Here is a 22,708-nt window from a genome sequence, read left to right on the forward strand (position 1 = left end):
CAGGAGATGGATCCAACTGGATTTCACCCAATGTCTAGAAGAGGAAGAAAAGGCTGTAAAGGAATTTCAGCATAATAAATAGGACTAAAGTAACTTCAAACTGCTGATTAAAACCTATACAACCAGAGGTTTCAAAAGCCAAATGTTTCAGAAGACTGTTAAATCCATGATTCAACAAAATTACAAATTTTTTATATCTCATATCTGCATTCACTAAAGTTGACAAATAGTTCGTGGATTGGTTATGCAGCAGTTCTCAACCAACCTGAACAGTGCACACCACACTAATACACAACCCATCTGAAGTATCGAAACTGCCCCACACAAACACACAGCATACTAGTATGGACCTTTGGGATCTCGATCGGCTATGGATGAGTGACAAAAGGGGTGGGGTGGGGTGGGGCTTGCTGGCAACACACTTTGCGTAGTTAAGATATCCTTTACTTTGTGAGTTCACCTCACATACAGTATATTGCTGCATTAAAGGAGGCAGCACTGTTTGTAATCTGAAGGCAATAGGTACCAGTGGCAGAGACCAATGCAGTGGCCATTGAAGGGAAGGGGAATGAGCTCTTTGCGATCTGGATCTGAAACCATAACCTGTGTGTTTCCCACAAGTAAAGGGTCTTAAACCCACAGCTCTATGCCCCTTCTGCCAAGCAGTGCCCTAGTCCACCACAACGCAATCAACCCTCCCGATCACAATGTAAGCATCCCTCCTTCCAGCACAGGAGCTGCATCCTCTCCATAACCCAGGCAACTGAAGCCACACACACACTTTTCCCCACCATCGACCATTGCCCCTCAACCTGGCCATCCCACCTCCAAACCCCATGTGATGCCAAATAGTGCCTTAATAGATTGAAAGCAGTATTAAGCAAGCCAAGTATTAAGGAAGCCAAAGGCACCCTAAAAGCTGCTTTGTGCACCAATCAAAAGTTTGTTTTTATTCTGTGTTTGTTGGTGAGGGAGAAGCCAGCAAGACTGTAAATCGGTGCAGGGTGGGAGAGGTGTGGGGCAGTGGGTAAAGAATTGGAACTGGTGAGAAGGGGGGCAGCAGAAAGGGAAGCAAAGGGAAGGGAAGCAAGCAGGCTGAGAATGGATGGAGCCAGCAAAGGCAGAAGAAGATGCCCCTAACATGAAGCAGATCAATTGGGGACAAGCTGCAGACATAACAGGAGCATGAGGGATGGTGGGATGTGGTTTCTGCCACGAAGGCAGCTGGGACACTTGTCCTGCCAAGCAGGAGGACCAGAGGGGGAGGACCAGGAAGGAGTGGAGAAATAAACAATGCAGTGTTGGTTGGTTGTCTGATCATCTGGTGGGACCACCAACTACAGACAGTTGGTTGTTTGCCTTGTCAACCGTGGTGTGTGTGCGCGCACACACACACACACACACACACACACACTTGAAGGAGAGGATGGGATTTTCTTATTTAAAGGGGAAATGTCTCAGGAAACAATAAGGGAGCAGTCTAATTTTGTAAGTTTCAGTATACTTCCCCCCCCTGTTGTTGTATTGCATGTTTATGGCCTTGCTTTTATTTTGTAAACCACCTTGATAATCATACATTTGAGGGCTGTGTGAAAATCAGATGGATGGATGGATGGATGGATGGATGGATGGATAGATAGATAGATAGATATAAAGACACCATAAATCTCCAGTGCACTCACTCATCCAAAGGAAATGACAGTGCTGAAGTAAAATTCAGCTGCCTGTCCGGTTGCCTTTTATATAAGGACTGGGGGATCTCGTCCATCATTTCAGGCAGCAAAATATCTTGGGCCAGCTATGTGTGTATAGAATATTTTCGTGGGGAGGAGTATTCAATCATGGGAGCTTTTACTACCAATCTGAACCGATGCATTATATAAACATTGTTCTCACCTCATCCATGGTTTATGAGAACTAGAGCTCCATCACACCTAGTTTGAGTCTGTGGTTTCCCCCTCCATTTCCTTAGCAAGTCTAGCACTGAGCACTTTCACATCTGTGCATTGTTGCACTATTTCAGCTCATGTATCTTTTAACCTGTATTGCTACTATGTCGGCGAAATCTCCTGACCCGCCCTCTACATTCTCCTTTCCCGTGTGTGGTGTGTGTGTGTGTGTGTGTGTGTGTGTGTGTACACACACACACACACACACACACACACACACACACACACACACACTAGTATGGCAGCCTGAAACTGTGCAATTATCGTAAAACAACACACTATGCTTTCCCCTAAGATCATATTAAACAATATAAGTGAAGAGGAATTATTACAATTAGTTTTGGGGGAAGTTTGTGGTCAATGTTGGCATGGGAAGCTGACATTGTTCTGGTCAGGAAACCTAGACATGCCTTCTCAGAAGTAAGAAACATAGAGTTGAATGGGATGGAGGAGAGGCTTTATCAAGCACAGGGGTGGGGACAGACTTTTCCTGCTCCAAAATAAGACAGAAAAGGGAGGGGAAGACGTGAGATGAGCACAGGATCAGGACGATGTCATGTGAGTACTCCACTGCAAAAATACATACCAGTCATGGCAAGAGTGCACTAAATCACTGGTGTGATGGAGCTCTTAGTTGTGTTTCCATTTCTGTGTCTGTGACTGAAAGCTTGTGGTAGGATGACTTCATAAAGAAACTGATAGCATGTATGTTTGAGTATGGAAAATAGATTGAAGTTCCTGTAGATCTAGGTAAACATGTGTCTGTATACACATGTCAGAGAAGGCACAGGTATACTTGGTACTACTATCTGGCATCTTATTGGCAGTTTGGTGCACCAGTAAAACAAAATGGCTCCCAAACAACAATGGTTGCATTCATAATTCTACAGGTTCCCTATTCTATGCTCATTATGTTAGCAAATGAGTACCAGGAATGGGTACCCAAACCTAAAGCATTGTGCACTTTGCATTTGTCAAGTCTCAATATAAATATTTATTTTGTACTGGAAAACAGTACAAATTTCTGTTAGTTTACAATGTTAGTCTATGGATTTATTCTTTTTCCAAGGCTGAGAGAGAAGGATGAGTCACTCAGCTGCTGCTTTGAAATCATCAGTTGACATATGTAATTCAAAATTCTAATAGGGGAATCAACAAAACAGTTTCCAACACCTGATCTTTGTTTCTGCTCTTTATAGAGCCTTCAGCCTCAAAGCCAAACTTTCTTGCTCATTTATACAGCTGCTATTTCCCATAAAGTCAATGTGGTGTGGTGGTTAGAGTGACAGACTAGGCCCTGGTTTGGCCAGTTGCCATCTCTAACCCTAATCCACTTCACAAGGTGGTTGAAGATGGTGGGTGGAGAATTGTATATGTCTCCCTGAGCTCCCTATAGGAAGAGTGAGATATAATTACAATAAATTAATTTTAAAGAAATCATAGTAACATATATCATTTATATTTTAAAAAAAATGAAGAAAATATATTTATTTGAATGTTACCTATAAAATGTAAGTATTAACATTAATCTAGCCAGCAGCTTATTCTTCTATTGGTAAAAGGCAGCTCATTGCTATTAATGGTCTAGCATCATGAAGGAAAAACTTTGGCTGTTTAATGTAAGTGATATAGTGACTATTAATGTGTTGATCAATGTTCTGTATGCACCATCAGAATTTATGTTCTGTTTTTCTTTAATGACAGCTAATGTGCTGGAAGGAGACTCAATGGAGCAGGACGTGGAGAGCCCTGTTACAATTCATCCACCAAAGTTGCCCAAACAAGCCAGAGAAGATCTGCCAAAGCACTTAAGCAAAGAATATACCAAGAGAAAAATCCAGAGGTATGTTAGGAAGGACGGAAAGTGCAACGTCCACCATGGAAACGTGAGAGAGACTTATCGATACCTGACTGATATCTTCACAACGTTGGTTGACCTCAAGTGGAGATTCAACCTTTTTATATTTGTCTTGGTTTATACCGTGACTTGGCTGTTCTTTGGATTCATCTGGTGGCTAATTGCATACATCCGAGGAGATATGGAGCACATAGGAGATAAGAAATGGACTCCATGCGTCAGTAACCTCAATGGGTTTGTCTCAGCCTTTTTATTCTCCATAGAGACAGAAACCACCATTGGGTATGGTTATCGAGTCATCACAGACAAATGTCCTGAAGGAATTATCCTGCTTTTAGTTCAGTCAGTTTTAGGATCTATTGTTAATGCTTTCATGGTTGGCTGCATGTTTGTAAAAATATCCCAGCCCAAGAAGAGGGCAGAAACCCTGGTGTTTTCTACCAATGCTGTAATTTCCATGCGAGATGGAAAGCTGTGTCTGATGTTCCGAGTTGGGGACCTTAGGAATTCACACATTGTGGAAGCATCAATACGAGCCAAGTTAATCAAGTCTAAACAGACAAAGGAGGGGGAATTTATACCACTCAACCAAACAGATCTCAATGTAGGTTATTATACTGGGGACGATCGTCTGTTTTTGGTTTCACCACTGATCATCAGCCATGAAATAAACCAACAGAGTCCTTTCTGGGAGATTTCCAAAGCCCAATTGCCCAAAGAGGAATTAGAAATAGTTGTAATCCTAGAAGGAATGGTGGAAGCAACAGGTAATGTTTCTCATTCTTGTGTTTTCTATAATTTAAAAGCTTTCATTTGTAAAAGATAAATTGTATTGTTAAAAAGGTAAAAAATATAACCCTAGGGGAAAAATGAAAGAAGCTGAACTTCTCAGAGTTTCTTACAGTAAGTTTCCTCAAGACCAAGCTGCCCACAAAAATATAAGATGAACATAGCGTTTACCTTGGAATATTCCTTCTTGCAATTCGATGGTTCAAAAAGACTGAAGAAACAAGATGCAGCAGTTTTGGATGACCCTAAAACATTTTAGGTGCTATATAACATTGATGGTGCTATATAAATAAATAATAATAATAATAATTTTAAGATGATGAAACAAAAATACTTGGGGCAGGGGAATAGGTGACTCTATTCTTCCCCTAATGTGACAGAAGAACCAAAAAATATTTCATTCCTGGAAACCAATAAACCCTTTTACTTTCAGATACTGTGGAATTCGTCAAGTCCAAAAAAGCTGGGACATTAATTCTCCACCCCATACTAAGGACAGTATTAGCCATGTCAAATCTAAACAGTTAAATGAAGTATTTGTGTGTTTATAAGTCAAAATTGATAACTCTGATCCTAACTTAACTTTTCAGCATACATTCAAAGCTCCATCCGACAAGCATTTTATTGCACGCTTGTTACTGGGTACTCATGGATTCCTCGGAGGTAGTTCACATGATGTCATCTGCCTCGTGCACGCCTTCCGCCCCTTCTGGTCTTCCTTGCTCCGCAAGAAAAAAACAAAAAAACTACAAAATATTTTTTAAAGCGAAGTTGCTGCTCTCTCCTGCTGTGTGTGGGAGAAGCAGCATGTTCACAATGAGGGACTGAATGGCCCTCGTGCACCTTGTTTACTTCCTGTTTGAAAACAGGAAGTAACTGAGCGTCCACGAAGAAGCGACGGTAGCCAGCGTTAGCCAGCATTTTTTCCAAGGTGTGATGGAGCTTTCAGTTTACACTAAGGAAGGCTTCTGTTGAAAAACTCTGCACTGGTGATCATTTTGAAATGGGGTTGGAGGCTAGTCCATCATGAAATCAAGGCTGCATGTACTTTACATGTAATTTACATGCATGTAGAAGACAGTGACATTCAGTTTGTAGCCTCCCATTAATAAACGAAGCTGAAATAGCTAAATTATGCTCTTGGATGGCCAGCATTACTAAATGTGTCTATTCCACTTGCAAGGGTTGATTTATGAATTGTTTGCTGACTTGCCCATGATTTCCTGAGGGGATGCCCGCTTTTCAAAACAACCTCATCCTGTGCGGAATATTTGGACAGACACCATCTTTGGTATAAGCTGAATATACACTGAAAGTGATTGATAAGCCTTTTAAGCATACAAACACATCTTTTTTTAAACATAGATTTGACATGGCTTATACTCTAAGTGTGGGGATGAGAGAATTTTTTGGACTCTTTATTTATCAAAGCACTTGAAAATAAAAGGACATGTTGGTTGCAAGAAGTGAACAGTTCCTTTGTATTTTGCCAATCTCCTACCCAACTGTAGTCCATCAACCATCACAGTTTGATACTGTGATTCATTGCCCAAGGAGGACATGTTCCAGGGGCCGATCTACACCAAGCAGGATATAACACTTTTAAAACAGTATGAAAACTGTATATGTAATGTGTCCTGGGACTGAACAGTTGTCATAACCATTATAAACTGTTATAAGCAGTAGTGTAGATCCTGCCTAGGAAAGATTTAGGGCAGCAAAAGAGCTACTGTTAGTGACGGCATCTCCCAGGGAAGAAGGTCTCACACTTTGAGAACTGCTGTGCTCCATTCTTTGCTGATGCTCATTTTCACCTGGTACTCGTTCTGCCAAGAAAAAACAAACAAACTTTCTTTTAACTGCACTTCATCACAGGAATCAGGCCTAAGCACTTAGTCTTATTAGGTTTACAGTTCTGTTTAACTGACAGTTCAGGTCAATTTGGAAGTTACTTTTCACTCCATCTCTTTTCAATGATGCTATCACATTTTCTGAAATGCCTACATTTAGCCTGGTGTTGAGGGTATTTTTCCCCACAGTCAAGTGATGAAATCCCTAAACAATAGATCACAGATACAATCTCCACCATGAAGAAGGTGAAATATTTCAGATAGTAGACCTCACAAAGACCTCTCTCTTTCCTTAAGCCATGGATAGCTGCTGCCAATCAGAGTGTACTGAGCTGGATGGAACAATGGTCTAACTTAGTAGAAGAAGGCAAATGTCTATATTCATATTGCTATTTCTCTATAAGACATTCTTCCTTGTAAATTCTTTCTACTTTTGACACACTATCATTCAGATTAAGTGTGCTAATCCTTGGAGATCAGGCTAATAGATAGATATGGTCCTGTTCTACCTGCTGGCCCCACTCCTTAAAAGCCATGAAAATAGATAGATTAGGTGGTCTGTTGCCCCCTTCTAACATTATAGCAATAGAAGCCAATAAAGTGAGAGGACATTTACTTAAAGCCCATCACAGATTCTCTTTGCCTTTCTCTTGCACCCCAAAATATGAAGTAATTGCAATTTTTCACACACACACACACACACACACACACGCCTAATACATGTCATGCTTCCATTTCATGATATCAGAAGAACTCTGACTCCATATAATAAATATATATATATATATATATATATATATATATATATATATATATATACACACATACACACACACACACACAGTTCTCATCATTAGGAAGAAATGAGTCAACTCCATCCTCAAAGGAGTGCAGTTTGATTAACAATGCAAGCTACTACTGGTGGTGTCAGCAAAATGCATACCTTAGTAGGCAAGAAAAAACCAAGTGACCAAAGTCATGCAGAGATATGCCGGTCTAGACATACAAATGGATGTGACATTGCAAAACAGAAGGAATGTGCAGGGCCACTAGAAGTTGTTCTTTTCGGATGAAAACATTAATAAGCTTTGGGTATATTAGAAGTGCATTCCATCAAAAATTCATCAAGGAGGAACACAGAGTAACAATTGCAAAATCCCAGCGTGTTCACAGTAAAAGGAAAAGCAGCCACAAAAACTTGTTAAAATGGCAACACAAGGCATAGATGGCCAATAAAGAGAGCTATATTGAAAATACTTGTTGGTTTGAGAATGGTAGCAAGGAATCAAAACTGTAAAATTGAACCATAAATCTATAGCTCGGAGGTGGTGAAGATTATGATGAACTACAATGATGATCTGGAAAGAATTCTTTACTGTAAACTAAGATCAACAACAAACTAGTTCACAGCACCTGAGAGACATGAATAAAAACCAAGTTTACAAGAAACTGCTCAGAGCGCCATTTAAATCATACATATTTAAAGCAAACTAGACAGACTAACAGCCCAACTACCAGTGGTGCAGCAAGGTAAAGTTAGACCCTGGATCTAATGGGCTTTCAGGAGGCTCCTCTTAAGACAATAATGTGTATTACCGAATCCTGTGCATATTTACTTGGAAGTAAGTCTCCTACTGTGTTCAATAGAGCTTATTCTAAAGTGTGTGTATGATTCAAGCCAGGAAACCACAAACAACAAGACAAAAAGATCTTGGAGATGAGAGATGAGCCCCATTCCTCCCTTCCCATCACCTTCCATGCTACACACAGCTCTTCCATGGCTAGTACACCCCCATCCTGATACATTAGCAAAAAGCCAAACAAATAAAAACCAGTTTGCAAGTCCTGCTAAATATAAAATACAGAGCACATGCAGTTTTGCATTTGACTGAAGGAAAGACACACTTTACATGCTGTAAAGCATGCTAATAGACCAAAACAGCATTTGACAACAGTCAAGCTTGGGGAAACCCTGAGCTTTGGACATTTATAGGCCTTTTACTGGTGCAATATGCAAAGGGGTTTGCATAAACATATCCCTGCTTGTTTCCTACCATGCACCCAATGGGGCTTTGATCCACACCCCACCCTGGTACAACAGACTACTAGGGTTATTATCTGTGGTATGCCATGTGGAATTCCCAATCTCAATGGAATATAACCATATTGCCCCCAATCTAGGAATCTGGCAGTGTGGACAAGGTTTTATTAGCAATGTAACTTCCAATAGATCCCTGTGATTGCCACCACCCACCAACTGACCTCCAAAGCATCCAAATTCTTTGAAATTCCATAGGTGATTATTTGAGCTGTCTGAGCTGCAGGAGATCATGGCCACTGATTGTATGGATAATGTTATTACATAGTTTAGTCACTAGGAGGCACTGAAATTAGTTACATCTAGTTGGAGTCAAAAATTTCACATAGCTCTTCTATTGTTGGTGGAGGGAAAATATATAGTTCTTGTCTAGCTTCCCAACAAATGTGACTTGTTAGCCTTCCATGACAATGGCCTTGTTCACATGTAACAGGAAGTTACCATGGGTGAATTTCCCTGCGGGGTTTCTCATTGCAGAGGCAGTGGCCATTTTGAATGTTCAAGGGCACACCATAACTTTTTGTTACATCCAAACCTGCCAAGGGTGGGTTGTTGAGGTGGCTGACAAGCCACCCACATCCCTAAAGTAGCCCATGGGTTCTGGGTGGCTTGTCAGCAAGCCACCCTCATCAGGTTCGCATATAATGAGAAGTCATGGTGGTGGTGCTTGGATCACCAACCTGGCATTCATGGGCTTCGCAACCACCATAGCTAATAAACTATGGTTGGCTGTAGTGATCATTGACTCCCCAGCACCACCATCACAGACACAGAGAGAAACACTATACAGCACTAATCATCATCATCATCATCATCATCATCATCTACTAAAAATAAGATGTTTACATGTAAGCTTGAAAGAGAGACTCAAAACTAATCTTTAAAAAACTGCAGATATATTCACTTCTTTACAGCTAATCATTCAAATCTGTTTGCAATTTCATTTATGTTCCTGACAGATGAGCTGCTCAAGAGTAATGTTTACAGGAAGGTTTATGGTTACATAAAAAAGCATGCTTACCAGCTGTGGAAAATGTGTTTGTAAAGCAGTAAACTGTGCACACAGAATGTTATTTAGGTACTAAATGAGGCTATCAGATAGATTACCACCTTACAAAGCTGGCCACACTCTTAACTATAACCCTGTTGACTGATTGAGTATTGTCCCTTTAGCTCTGTGCTAATGAATGGATGTATTCATTCTTTATTATTAGAGCTGTGCATACTCTGTGCTTTAAAAAGCCATAGCGTTCTAAGTCAAGATAACCCAAATTCTGCAATCTGTACAGATATTGGGCAGTAGTTAATTATTATTTATTACTACTATAAGGAGCTTAGAGATCACTTAATTTTGCTGCCAAAAATGAAGCTTATAAATCTGGATATTCTTGTGAAAATATGTTAGAACTGACCAGGAAAAAGTGAAGAGCCTAGTACAATATACACAAAGTATTAGAATTTTCCAGTGACTTAAATATCAGGGTATTAAACACTTTGTACAGCTGAAAACCAAACAGCACAGGAGGAATGAATTAAGGCAAAAAGATTCAGGTCACCTTTTCACCGAGAGAAAGAGAGAGAGCAAAAACCCTGTCATTTAAAAAGAAACTAATATAACTCTAATCTTTGACATACAGAAGAGCTAAATATAACACATTCTGCAATAGCAACTGAGGCATGGACATGCCAGCACTGTCACTCATCTGCTTCAGCACCTAAGATCTGGTAGGGTAGACTGACCATATAGCCATGAGCACCTAGAAATGAGTGTGCTCTAATGTACAAGTCAGCTGCAAGAAAAGGCTAGACCTGGAAGTCAGGGCAAAGCAACCTGAGAGCAGGAGCATGCAGGAGGCCAAGTGAGGGAGAGAAGAGAGGAACACTCTCGTGCCAACTTAAGAGGCCTGGGAGCAGCTGGAAATGAGAGCTTAGTGGAACTGAGTTGGACCTCACCCTGCTGTCCATGACCGACAAAGGAAGACAGAGCCTTGGCAGAAGAGGTGGAAATAGGCTGCTGCCTCTAGAGGCTTGGAAATACACTTCCCAGAGGTGGCCAAGCTGAATGCCTGACTGAGCCAGGCATGAGCCAGAGAAGAAGTCCTTCTGGTGAGGCAGTAGGGAGAGATGAACAGTTCAAAGAGGGTCAATAAAGAAGGATATGAAGAGTCCAGGATTCTCCCCTCTCCGGCAGGAATCTAAACTCTTCCTGAATAACATAGTATACAATATTCAAAATCAAAGGACTTGAATTCTGAGCCACCATCTCTAGGCGTACCTTTCAATGGACCTACCAGGCCTTCCAATGTATGACCCCTATAGATTACAGAAGGTTGTGGTTGTGGTTGTAATCACAATACTTGGGTTGACTAACAATAAAATTAAAACAGAATTTGAAGATCTGGGATGAACGTATCCTAGGCAGTGACTGTAAGCATAAGGAGATGGTGATGGAGTCCATGCATCCCTCATTGGTTGGAGACAGAGAGAGATGTGGAGGGGGGATTCATGGGGAACTTGGGGGGGAGGGACTATAGCCTAGGTAGTTACTGTAAAGGGTGGGCTCAGCCAAGTTATTATTACCTTGGAGTCTCTATATTTTACATTTTACTTGTGTTAGGTTAGCAGAAAACAATAAAAATGTTTAGAAAATTAAATTTCACTAGTGTACTCCAAAGGGGGGGCAATACTTTTTTTCAAATGCTTGACTCCTTGATAATATTCTACATATATGGATGTTATATGTTTTGTGCCTGATGACTAGCCTGTGGCATGTGCTTACATTATTGACTTTGCATATATTTCTGGTTCTTGTTTTGTGTTTGTGCCTCATTGTACTACTCTGAGCTCAATTGTGGTGGCCTCATACCATTTATGTGGTTCTAACTACATCTTGGATGAGAATCCCACCACTCTGTGGGCCTGCTCAGACAACATGGTGGTTCTTTACCTTTAAACTGGACTTCGACAGACTTTTAAACAGAGGACAGTATTCTAGCAGTCCTTCAAACAGAGGACTGTAAAAGAGGACACATGGCTACCCTAACACACACATGTATTATCTACACACACAAAAATTGTATGGGAAATGGATAGAAATAAGCAGGAGCTATTCCTGTAAATTATATCATCCAGCACAGAACTTAAAAAATCTCCAAAGCATTGCAGTCTGTCCACAAATTTGCACTTTTGAGGAACAAGTGCTGACTGAGTCTGTGAAATGCCTTAATTTGGTAGCTTCCAGACTCCATTTTTATTTGGCCTACCTGTAACTAAGCTCCCAGACTGTAGTGTGACAATGAATTAAACCCTAGACTTATTGTTGACGATAGCTTTATAATCCAAAACCCAGCCTATCACGAAGAAAAACAATCTTTTTTTTAAAAAAAAATTATAGCATTCCCTTTCCTTCTGCATCACATCCACCTTAATCGTCTTACACCCACATAATTGGATCGACTTCAATGACACTGTCTCCTCTGCTAGTTTAAGAAACTGTTATATATTTCCATTATAACTGAAAATGAACAATTTTCAAGTCAAGTTGTTAAATTCCACATACTTAGAATGGTGTGTGGGTGTTGTATGGATTGGCACATACACTAAGAATGAAGAACACATCCCTCTGCCTGCTCTCTCTCTCTCTCTCTCTCTCTCTCTCTCTCTCTCTCTCTCTCACACACACACACACACACACACACACACACACACTTCTGAGGGTGTAAACACATTACTACATAACAATTAAGGATTTCACCCTTAAGTCAGGTTTTTCACCTCCCTTATCCCCTTTACCCTAATCTGATTTTTGTAACATTTTACCTGATGAAGAGATCTAGCAATCTCAAAAAATTGCACATCTTGGTGATCTTTTGATTGGCCTAATAAAGACATTATACTAATATGGATTTAGTTAAGGAAGTTATACATGACACCAACATCTTGAATTCCATCATTTCAAAGGTTACTAAAAGGATTAACAGGATCAATAGAATGCAATTATCCCAACTGTTACCATACGACATCAAATTAAATTTGTGCCCTGATGACATCTTCTGCATCTATAGAGCTTACAGTAAAATGTATTACATCGGTGTGCAGTATGGAATAAATCAACAACGTTACCTGTTAATCTTGGTGTCTGCTTTTTCACCAATGTTCTCTATATCTAGCTATGCTATTTATGAGTGGTTGTTACTGAAGCCAAAATTCACAAAGAGTTGCCATGATCAATACTGAGCAGTTTGAGACCATATGTTTACAATATATTCCAGCTAGACATTTTTATCTGTGCAAGCAAAAGTAGGGGAAATTGTATCCATCTAAAGGATATCTTACAAAACTGGTACTAAATCATGTTCATTGCTTTGTTCACTGAATCTCAGCATGCAGCACTTCAGCGTCTCATGGTAATTTGTTGTTCAGTTTCACCATATGCTTATTATACCCTGATCTATCCATCATATCCCACTTGCTCTCTTGCAACAATGCCTTCACTGTCCCACTGCCTCTCTGAAGTCTGCTAATTGTCTCCTCACTGCTGACAGTTAAATTCTCTTCACCTCCCTTCAGATGACAAAGGTAATTTTCATGTTATGATAATTCTGCCTATTCTATTAGCTATTGGAAGAGGCCAAATGATCTCTATGGTAAAGTTCAGAGAATGTGAAGTAATTATTTTGGTCAATCCCAAACTGGAGATCGAAAAGAAAAAAACCCATCATCATCATCATCATCATCATCATCATCATCATCATCATCTTTCTGTGTCTTATTGGCCACTGAAGAATCATGCAGTGCTGCAAGCACAGCATCCATGAAATTATATGGGACACATTCAAATCCAGAGATAAACCTCTACTGCCTAGCTAAAAGCACCTGCTGCTATTCCCTGTGTGTCTGTGATGTCATAGAATGTTCATAAATATTCTGCTAAGAAGGGAAATTGTCAACAATAGAACACTCAGAGAAAATCCGAAAACAAAGAAGTTTGGATCATCCTATGAGAGTGATTGTCAGTTTCTTCTCATAACGTGAAAAAACAGCCTTTTTTTAATCATAGAGAGGATCTTTTAATCAAAGAACAATGCTTTAATCAATTAACCACACCAATCAATTGATTAAATCTCACAGCCCTATTATTCTCACATAACAGTGACAGGATAATGTCAGGATAATGAAAAATAGACAAGTTCAGCCATGGGTTGAGTGTGCCAACCCATACATCAACACACCCCAAATTAACATTGCTTTGGCAACTGTAATAAAAGCACTGAGAGAGAAACTATGTAATTGCTTGGCTTATGTTATCATTAAGAACAATGCTGTCGAGTTGGGTTGAAAGGTGCTGCAATTCTGCAGAAAACAAAAATTAAGGAAATCACAAGAAACACTATCTAGAAAAACTGGGTGATGAATTTTCTCTTATGCCTTCTTCTTTAAATATTACTAGTGATAGACAACCCCCCCCCATAAACACACACACACACACACACAGGGAGAGAGAGAGAGAGAGAGAGAGAGAGAGAGAGAGAGAGAGAGAGAGAGAGAGAGAGATCAGTTTGGAATGGGTGTAGAAAACATGATTTAAAAAAAATAAATTAAAAAAAATGTTCCCATTTAAAAGTTCCTCCAACACCACCCCAGTGCTCCCTGTGGTCATCCCTTCCCCCAAAACCACCCTGATAGAAGCTGCTAGGAACACCAGGAAGCAGGGGAACTTATGATGGTTCAGTGTCAGCTATAACAGGAAACATCACTCAGATTCTTATGGAGAAATCAAAACTGAAAAATAAACTAATAATGTTTAGCAGTGGAGGCTGATGGCTCCAATTCTCGTGGGGCTGTGAATCCATTCTGGGTTTTAGTCAGAACCAGCCAGAAATCCAAAGGAGCTATCCAAGGTACTGAATAGGTTCAGCACGGCTTTACCCTAAGTTCTTTTTTTATATATATATAATATTTTTTTATTTTTTTTCTACAATACTTAAACATACAGCATTACAATTAAAGAAAACAACATACTACATAAATGTTGAATAAATGTTGAATACATAATATCATACCAACATAACATAATCAAACTTAACATATAAGTGCACCCCCCACCTCGGGATCTCATTCCTGATTCCAAAATCTCATACTTTCTTCTGCTGGCGGTTTCCCACTTCCCTTAGAAAACACAAATATTAGGAACTGTTTCCAAAGTCCTTCAAGATTCCTTCACCCTAAGTTCTGAGCTGCTCCACCTGCTGATGGAGATCACATAATGCAACACAGTTGGAGAAACCACAGTTACCTCAAATGACAATGGGTTCACTCAGATGTAATTTCAATGAAGGCTCCACATTTCTGCATTCTTTCACTTTCCTCTAGTTGCACATTCTCATCCAATGTAAAAGACAAATTCCATCCATCTCAACACCTGTGCCAAGTGGGAAGATACTGGCCAACCTTCAGGCCATAACAGCAGCAACAGTAATGGATGGCTTGTGGCACGCACAGCTAGGCAACAAGCCAGAAATGCCTAAGGCAGCCAATCAACTGTTGCTGACTGCAAGAGTCCTTATGCTGTCACAATCACGGCTGTGTGCATACTGTGCTCTTGCAGTTAGTTCAGACACCCTCAGGGCTGGCTCCTTGTTTGAAGGAGCATACGCTCTGGAGGCTCCCCCCCTCCTACCTCAGTGCAGTGCAAGATCCAGTTTTTGAGGGCCCTTTGGGCAAGATGTCCTCACTGGGACCCTCCCTCAGTGTGTCTACTTCCTCACCACCATTGTCTGGCCCAGAGAAAAAATGCAGATGAACAAGCCGGCTGCAATGGTGAAGAGGAAGAGCAACTCCAGGGGCTCTTGTCACTGGGCCCCTGCTGGGGTTGAGCCTTTGGCAGGTGTCCAAGCATGCCTACCCTTGATGCTGGCCTGGGAGCAGCAGGTGACGAGAAGCCACCATTTTAATTTCCCATGATGCCACCAACAAACTCACTTCAGGGCACTGTGGGGACTTTCAATAGCACCTGATCCTTTTCAGAACTAGGAAGAATATGAATTATAATATAATATAATATAATATAATATAATATAATATAATGGCAGACATCAGTTGGTGTGCGCTGCTTAGGTGTTGGGTGCCCCATCGGCTGCCTCAGAAGGTCGCCCGCAGACTCTAGTTTTGGATACCACACAGAGAATTTGGAATGAGGTGTAGAATTCCACATGCCACAGGATTTTGTTTTTCATGAAAAATGGCAAAAGCAAGTTTGTAGACCCTAAGATTCTGATGAAAGATTCGAAAGTGTGTATCAATTTATGGGGAAATCTCAGATGGTAGGTGGAAAAAGGAGAAAATTTAAGAGTTGTTCCGCTCAATCCCTCCTCCTGCTGCTGCTACTCAGTTTTGGATGCAAAAATGAAACTTCTCTGCAAAGAACCTTTGACTTTATTTATTTATTTTTGTCAGAGAGAGGAATGGGTGATTGGGGGGGGATTTCTTAAAGGGTTTATGGAGAGCAGAGGTTTAGAGTGTCCATGTATCCTACTTACAGAGGACAGTCCTTTCTTTGAAGAGCTGCCAGAGGACAGTCCTCTGTCTGAAGGTATTTTCTATTTGAAGAGCTAAGTACAGTTCAAAGAGAAAGAGACATTAGGAAGAGCAGGGAGAGGCCCTGAGATGGCCCACCAACGGTGGTTAGCAGCTGGACAACAGACTGAGCTGGTCTACAAGCCACTGGGCAGGTTCTACACTACTGCTTTATAACAGTACTGAAGTGCACTAACAACTGTTGGGGCCCAGGACACATTCCATATACCATTTTCAAGCCCATTTCAAAGTGTTATATCCTTCTTGGTGTAGATCTGGCTCTGGTCAAAATCTTCCCCTCTATGCGGGTGAGATGCACTAGGGATGTGCTCCGCTTCTAATCGGACCGGAGAAGCAGGAGCGGAGCGGGGGGCTTCGCCTGCCCTTAAGGCGGAGGCGAAGAGGATTGGGGGGCCGCCGGAAAGTTAAGTGGGGTTTACCGGGCCCTGCCGCTGTCGCTGTCGCCCATGCGGCGACGGTGGCAGGGCCCGGTAACCCCCCTCCCCACCCTCCTCTCCCTTACCTGCCTCCGTCCGCGGTCCATCGGCATCTTCAATTGAGCCCGCGGTTCCACCAGGAAGCCTGGGCCGCTTGCGGCCCAGACTTCCTGGTGGAATCGCGGGCTCAGTTGAAGACGGCGACGGACCACGGACAGAGGCAGGTAAGGCCCCCCCTCTCCCTTGGTCCCTTACCGGGCTCTGCCGCCGTCGCCACATGGGCGGCGATGGCGCCAGGGCCCGGTAACCCCCCTCCCCACCCTCCTCTCCCTTACCTGCCTCCGTCCGCGGTCCGTCGGTGTCTTCAATTGAGCCCGCGGTTCCACTAGGAAGTCTGGGCCGCTTGCGGCCCAGACTTCCTGGTGGAACCGCGGGCTCAATTGAAGATGGCGACGGACCGCGGACGGAGGCAGGTAAGGTCCCCTTCTCCCTTGGTCCTTTACCAGGCTCTGCCGCTGGGACTGCCTTGAGTCTTGGCGTGCGTATGTATCCCTGGACAAGCTATCATGGTGGCGAGTTTGAGATTTTTAACGTGCAAATTGACGGAGCTATGGAAAGGGGTGTGAATGGAGTGCCCGGTTTTCATAAATTCCCCAAAAATCAGGGGATGATGGGATTGCCTTGAGTCTTGGCGTGCGTGTGTATACTTCTATGAGGTGTCATGGTGCCAAACTTGAGGTTTCTAACTTTAACAGAAAAAAAGTTGTATACTTTTTTAGCTTAATGCAAGCCTATGGGAGGGGGAAACGGAGCTCCGATCCGGATCTGGAGCTCCGAGCGGAGCGGAGTGGACATAGGCGGAGCGGGGGCGGGGCGGAGCGGCCCGATCCGCAAATCGCGGATCTGGAAGTGAAGCAGAGCGGGGGGTCCGTGCACACCCCTAAGATGTACTATTTAAACTACAGAAATGATTTTCAAATGTGCCTCTGTACATATAAATTAGCATATGCAAATGTTATGTAAATCTATGCCCTCTTTTGTCCTCTCTTCTGGCTATGCATAAGTGGCCTCCCTCCTTAGTTACCCTATGGCCTTCCCTAGAATACATTCAACAATCTCTAGCAGCTATAAATTGTAGGGGAAGCTGAGTAGTGAGTAGGGAAGTTGTCTTTCAGAGAACATTATCATCCCTTGCTGATCTTCTGAATCAGGAGCTCCTAGGAAGCTATTGAGAATTCCCCCGAACACAGTTTGAAAATTGCACCAAGGTTTTTCCCTTTCCCCTCTTTTCCTCCTCCCCCAATTACACTACTTTCATTCTCTACTACCGCAGGGAGCTCTGATTCCCAATCTCAGCACTGTTGCTCTGTGCAATAATTTCTGGACACACACCTATTTTGTGGTTCATTTTCCTCACTTTAGAGCCTCCGTGCATGCTGCTACTGAACTGACTGACTGACCCCACTAAATGGCAGCTTTTACCGCTTGCCATGTATCCAAATGATCTGGGGTAGAAGACCACGTCTTTGCTTTATGCTACATTTCCAGACATCATGTGTCATTAACATCTGTCTGGCTGAACAAAGCACTTTTGCTGCACAGAACTGACAAAAGCCAGACACAGCTGCAGCCATGTCTTGAACCTCAAACACAGAGGGGAACAGCCACTACATGGCAATGAGTGGAGGGTGCTTCTCAGGCCAAAACACCATGAGCTTATCTGATCTGCAGCAGCCACTTAAAATTTCACTGCTCCCCGCATTCAGCTTCAGACATGATGTGGCCTCCCATCTGTAATATATAACACAACTGACACTTGGTTAACCCTCCCAGTCACCAGGTATGACAAATAGGTACAAGAATATTCTCCTGCAGCTGAAGCTGCCGACCATCTCAGCCTTCCCCAACACGGCACCCTCTAGTTGTGCTGGACTGCAACTCCATCATCCCCAACCCACATGGCCATGCTGGGTGAGGATGATGGGCATTATAGTCCAATTAAAACTAATAAGCACATTTAATAGTGGCCAGTTCCAGAAATGTTACATATAATTTGTGGGCTCTCCCACAGTAGAGGCATTCAAGAGGCAGCTGGACAACCATCTGTCAGGTATGCTTTAGGGTGGATTCCTGCATTGAGCAGAGGGTTGGACTCGGTGGCCTTATAGGCCCCTTCCAACTCTACTATTCTATGATTCTAATTTCTATCAAATGTCCTAGACATTTTAGCTTTTTCACTTTTGTTGATCTGTTACACTGCTTTTGTTATCCAGTTTTATAGATTTGCTGGTTTTTAGCTTATTTTAAAATATTCATTATTTCATGGTGGTTTTAATATTTTATTGTAATTTGTAAGCCACCCTTATAATGTGTTTATACAGTGTGGGGTAGAAATTGGAATAATGTATAATGGTGCCAATACTAAATTAGGCGGGGTGGATTTCAAAGTGAAGAGTGCTATCATCTCCCTTCTTCATAGTATATTTCCTAGCTGATATTAGAACATATGGTTTTTTTTAAAAAAAATTGAATTTACAAATGGCAGGCCAAGACAACAAACTGAAGGAGTAAGAGACATTGTGGCTGAACTGAAAGAACTCCTCTGTTTTCTGCTCATTCTTGCCATATGGAGAGGGGGGGGAACCTGCTACATTTTCACCCCTTTTTATGGACAAATTGAGACAGTGATGAAATGATGTGTCATTGTAATACAATTTCATAATTTCTGATTCACTGTCTTGGCCCAAATGTCTTTGTTCACCATTTTTTTAAAATGTTGACCTGAACTAGAATGAAAATGCACTTAATGTGCAATTTTGAAATTATTTATTTGTTAATCTGTTCATTTGTTGCATTTCTGTTCCACCCAATAGCCAAAGCTCTCCGGGCAGTTGATAAAACAAGACTTAAAACCATAAAATACAACATAGCAAAACATAATATAAAAACATTAAAAAGTTTAAAACAGAATAAAACTAGAATAAAAACTAAGGTAAAGGCCAGCAGCAGTGCAAAAATCTTAAACACATTAACACTTTTATCTTTAACTGAAGGACTAAAAATCCTGGGAGAATAAAAACGTCTCCATCTGGTGTTGAAAAGACCATAATGTAGGCACCAAGTGAGATTCACTGAGGAGGGCATTCGACAACCAGCCACCATTGAAAAGGCACCCTCTTTAGTAGCCACCCACCACATCTCATCTGGTGGTGGTCCCTATGGAAGGGCCTCTGAAGATGACTTAAGCCCTGGGCAAATATATATGGGAGGAACCAATCCTTCAGATAAGTTGCCCCCCAAGCCATTTATGGCTTTAGAAGTTAATATCCACACTCTGAATTGGATTTGGAAATGGACTGGCAAGCAGCGCAACAGCTTGACTACATGCCCTGTATACCCTATGGTGGCTGTGCAGTGGCGCTGTGTTATTTAAATGATGCAGCCACCAACTCACAGCCACCACTGGTTTTCCCCCCAGAACTGCGCTTTTAGTCCCTGATTTGCTGTGACTTTTTCCTTTACTCCGAGATCACCACCTTCTTTCCTCTGTCGGTGGTGACCTTGCTTTGCATTGAGGCTAGGGGCATTCTGGGGGCAGATTGAGGCCCACGGTAGGTTGGGGGGATGTGCAGGAGGGCCAGGCGGTGGGCTGAATGAGCTGAATTGCTGCCAGCTCTGCCCAGAAAGCCCACACTCCCTCCTGCCATGGAAATTTGCTGCTCCCACCCTGCAGCTGCGATGCTGCAGAGTTTTGAGGAAATGCGTGGCAAAGTGACAGCATCAAGACACCCCCCCAGATCACAAAACACTGGTGCAATATGATCATGTTGCAGTCCCTGCCCTGTTAACAATCATGACAATTTTGAACCAGCTGCAGTTTCCAGACCATTTTCAAAGGTAGCTCCACGTATAACGCATTGCAGTAATCCAAATAGGAGGGTACCAGAACATGGATAACTGTAGCTAAGCTATCTATGTCCAGGCATAATTGGTTCATCACCCTAAGATGATACAAGGTGCTCCATGCCGCCCATGTCACTTGTGTCTCTAGTGACAATGCTGGATCCAAGAGCAACCCCAAACTATGAACCTGATCCTTTAGGGGAAGTTTTAAGGGTTGAACACCATTCAGCCAGGCAGATGAACCACCCACTAACAGTACGTCCATCTTGATATTACAGTAAAATGGAGATGGGAGGAATAAAATAAAACTGGCCTGCTAAATTGGACACTAGGTGATCATTTTGACATTTTATGTAGATATTCAGCCTAGCAAATATTGTACTTGCTTATGTAGCACAATGTTCCTGTCAACCATACCTTTGTGTCCTCAGTAACTATAAAACAGTACCACTCCTGGGAGCCTTCAAGGCTTTTAATCTCTCTCTTCTTTCTTCCCAGGGATGACATGCCAAGCTCGAAGTTCTTATGTTGCCAGTGAGATCCTGTGGGGTTACCGTTTTACACCAGTTCTCACCCTAGAGGATGGATTTTATGAAGTTGATTACAACAACTTTCACGAAACATACGAGACCAACACACCATCTTATAGTGCCAAAGAACTGGCAGAGATGGCCAGTCGAGCAGAATTACCCCTCACTTGGTCAGTGTCCAGCCAGTTGGACCAGCATGCTGTAATGGATACTGAAGAAGAGGCCAAGAGCCATGAAGAACAAACTGAAAGGAACGGGGATGTGGCAAACTTAGAGAATGAGTCCAAAGTTTAGAACTTAGGATGGGACAGAAAACCACAAATTGTCCTTTAAAGGGGTGGGGAGAAGGCGAGGCAATTAAGGTTTGAAATGCCTGTCTGCTCATAAGATGAGCCAAGAGTTGGGTTTAAGCTGCAATATTCCTTCTTTTACAATGTAATCTCTTACCACTGTTGTGTTTTTCAATTGGAAAACTCAAGTGTTCTCACATGCAGGTATCTGGTTTGGGGTTGGTGTTTTGTTTTTTAAGAAAAAGGGCAGAAGTCCATTAGCCTGGGCCAAAAAAATGGAGTGACTGTAAGTAATGTTCATTCACGTTCTGAGCTTTAACTCCAGCTTTTTTTATATATCCCCCCAAGATAGTTTTGAATGCGATGCCTGCATTGCAGCTTTAAGACTCAAGGTGAGCAGAGAGATCTGCAGTTCAATGAGATACTGTACATATGCCTTATGTAATTTCTTCCTCTTTCAGTTTAGTAATAAACCCAGCATGTACAAAAGTACTGTAGTAAAGAACCTCTAAATAATGTATATATGTGTGCAATTAATGTAGGTTTAGATATATAATTTAGAAAATAATGGGATGCAAAAAACAAAACCCACCATGGAGATGGCATTTTAGTTCTAATACCAGAAGTTTATTAGCGTTTGTTTGGCACCCTTATATAACTGCCCTATTAATGCATGCCATTTTCCTCATTGTACCAGACAGGCAGCTATTTAGAGTACCTCACTCTTTTCTTAAGCGATGATTTAGATAACTCTGAAAAGCCATACGTCTGGGGAGGGGGAGGGCACTGAGGGCAGAGAAATTACAACATGATTCCTGATATACTGTGAAACTGTTTACAAAACGATTCTGTCCTTTATAACGTTATATGGTGAAACCATTTATAGTTATTCGGGCAGAACAGGTAGAATTTAACTGCGGCTGATTCTTGTCAAAGGCAAGGATTTCTTTGTATGGCATTTGTCTACAACAGGTGTGTGTTGGGCTATTACCCCTTAAGTGCAATACCTTGGGGAACTTTTTGGTTTTCAGAACCATTCAGTTGAAAAACAGCAATTGTGTAGATAGACGGATAGATAGACAGACAGACAGACAGACAGACAGACAGACTATATAAGCCATGGAAATTTTTTGAATGTTATATATAGTTCAGTAGAGAACATCTTCAGCAGAAGTTCTGTATGAAAGAAAACAACTGAATTTCAGCTGAATTTCCTTTCCATAATAGATACTTCATATGTCTTGCATATTCCCCAAAGAATGTTGCACCCGTGAGCAATCCTTAGAAAGGCATCTCTCATGAGATACCAGCATGCTGGCCTTGCACACATGTCATTTCTGTGATGTTAGTTGAGCACAATTAGTAGGCCTCATTCTGCCATCGTTACTTATAATGAGTAGTGCCTTAAGTGCTTTCCCAAGTCACATTC

At 41.9% G+C, this 22,708-nt stretch overlaps 1 protein-coding gene across 2 annotated transcripts in view; it reads left to right on the forward strand.

Annotated features, from left to right (window-relative positions):
* Window positions 1-22,324, forward strand: part of KCNJ6 (potassium inwardly rectifying channel subfamily J member 6) — a 133,266-nt gene extending 110,942 nt beyond the window's left edge. For both annotated transcript variants that reach the window (XM_063126627.1, XM_063126629.1), the window contains 2 exons: window positions 3,654-4,574; window positions 20,958-22,324. In XM_063126627.1, the coding sequence (XP_062982697.1) occupies window positions 3,654-4,574; window positions 20,958-21,283 (1,247 nt within the window). In that variant the 3' untranslated portion in view covers window positions 21,284-22,324. The remainder of the gene's footprint in view (window positions 1-3,653; window positions 4,575-20,957) is intronic.
* Window positions 22,325-22,708: the final 384 nt, after the last annotated feature.

This window comes from Elgaria multicarinata, chromosome 5 (assembly GCF_023053635.1).
Source record: "Elgaria multicarinata webbii isolate HBS135686 ecotype San Diego chromosome 5, rElgMul1.1.pri, whole genome shotgun sequence".
NCBI lineage: Eukaryota > Metazoa > Chordata > Lepidosauria > Squamata > Anguidae > Elgaria > Elgaria multicarinata.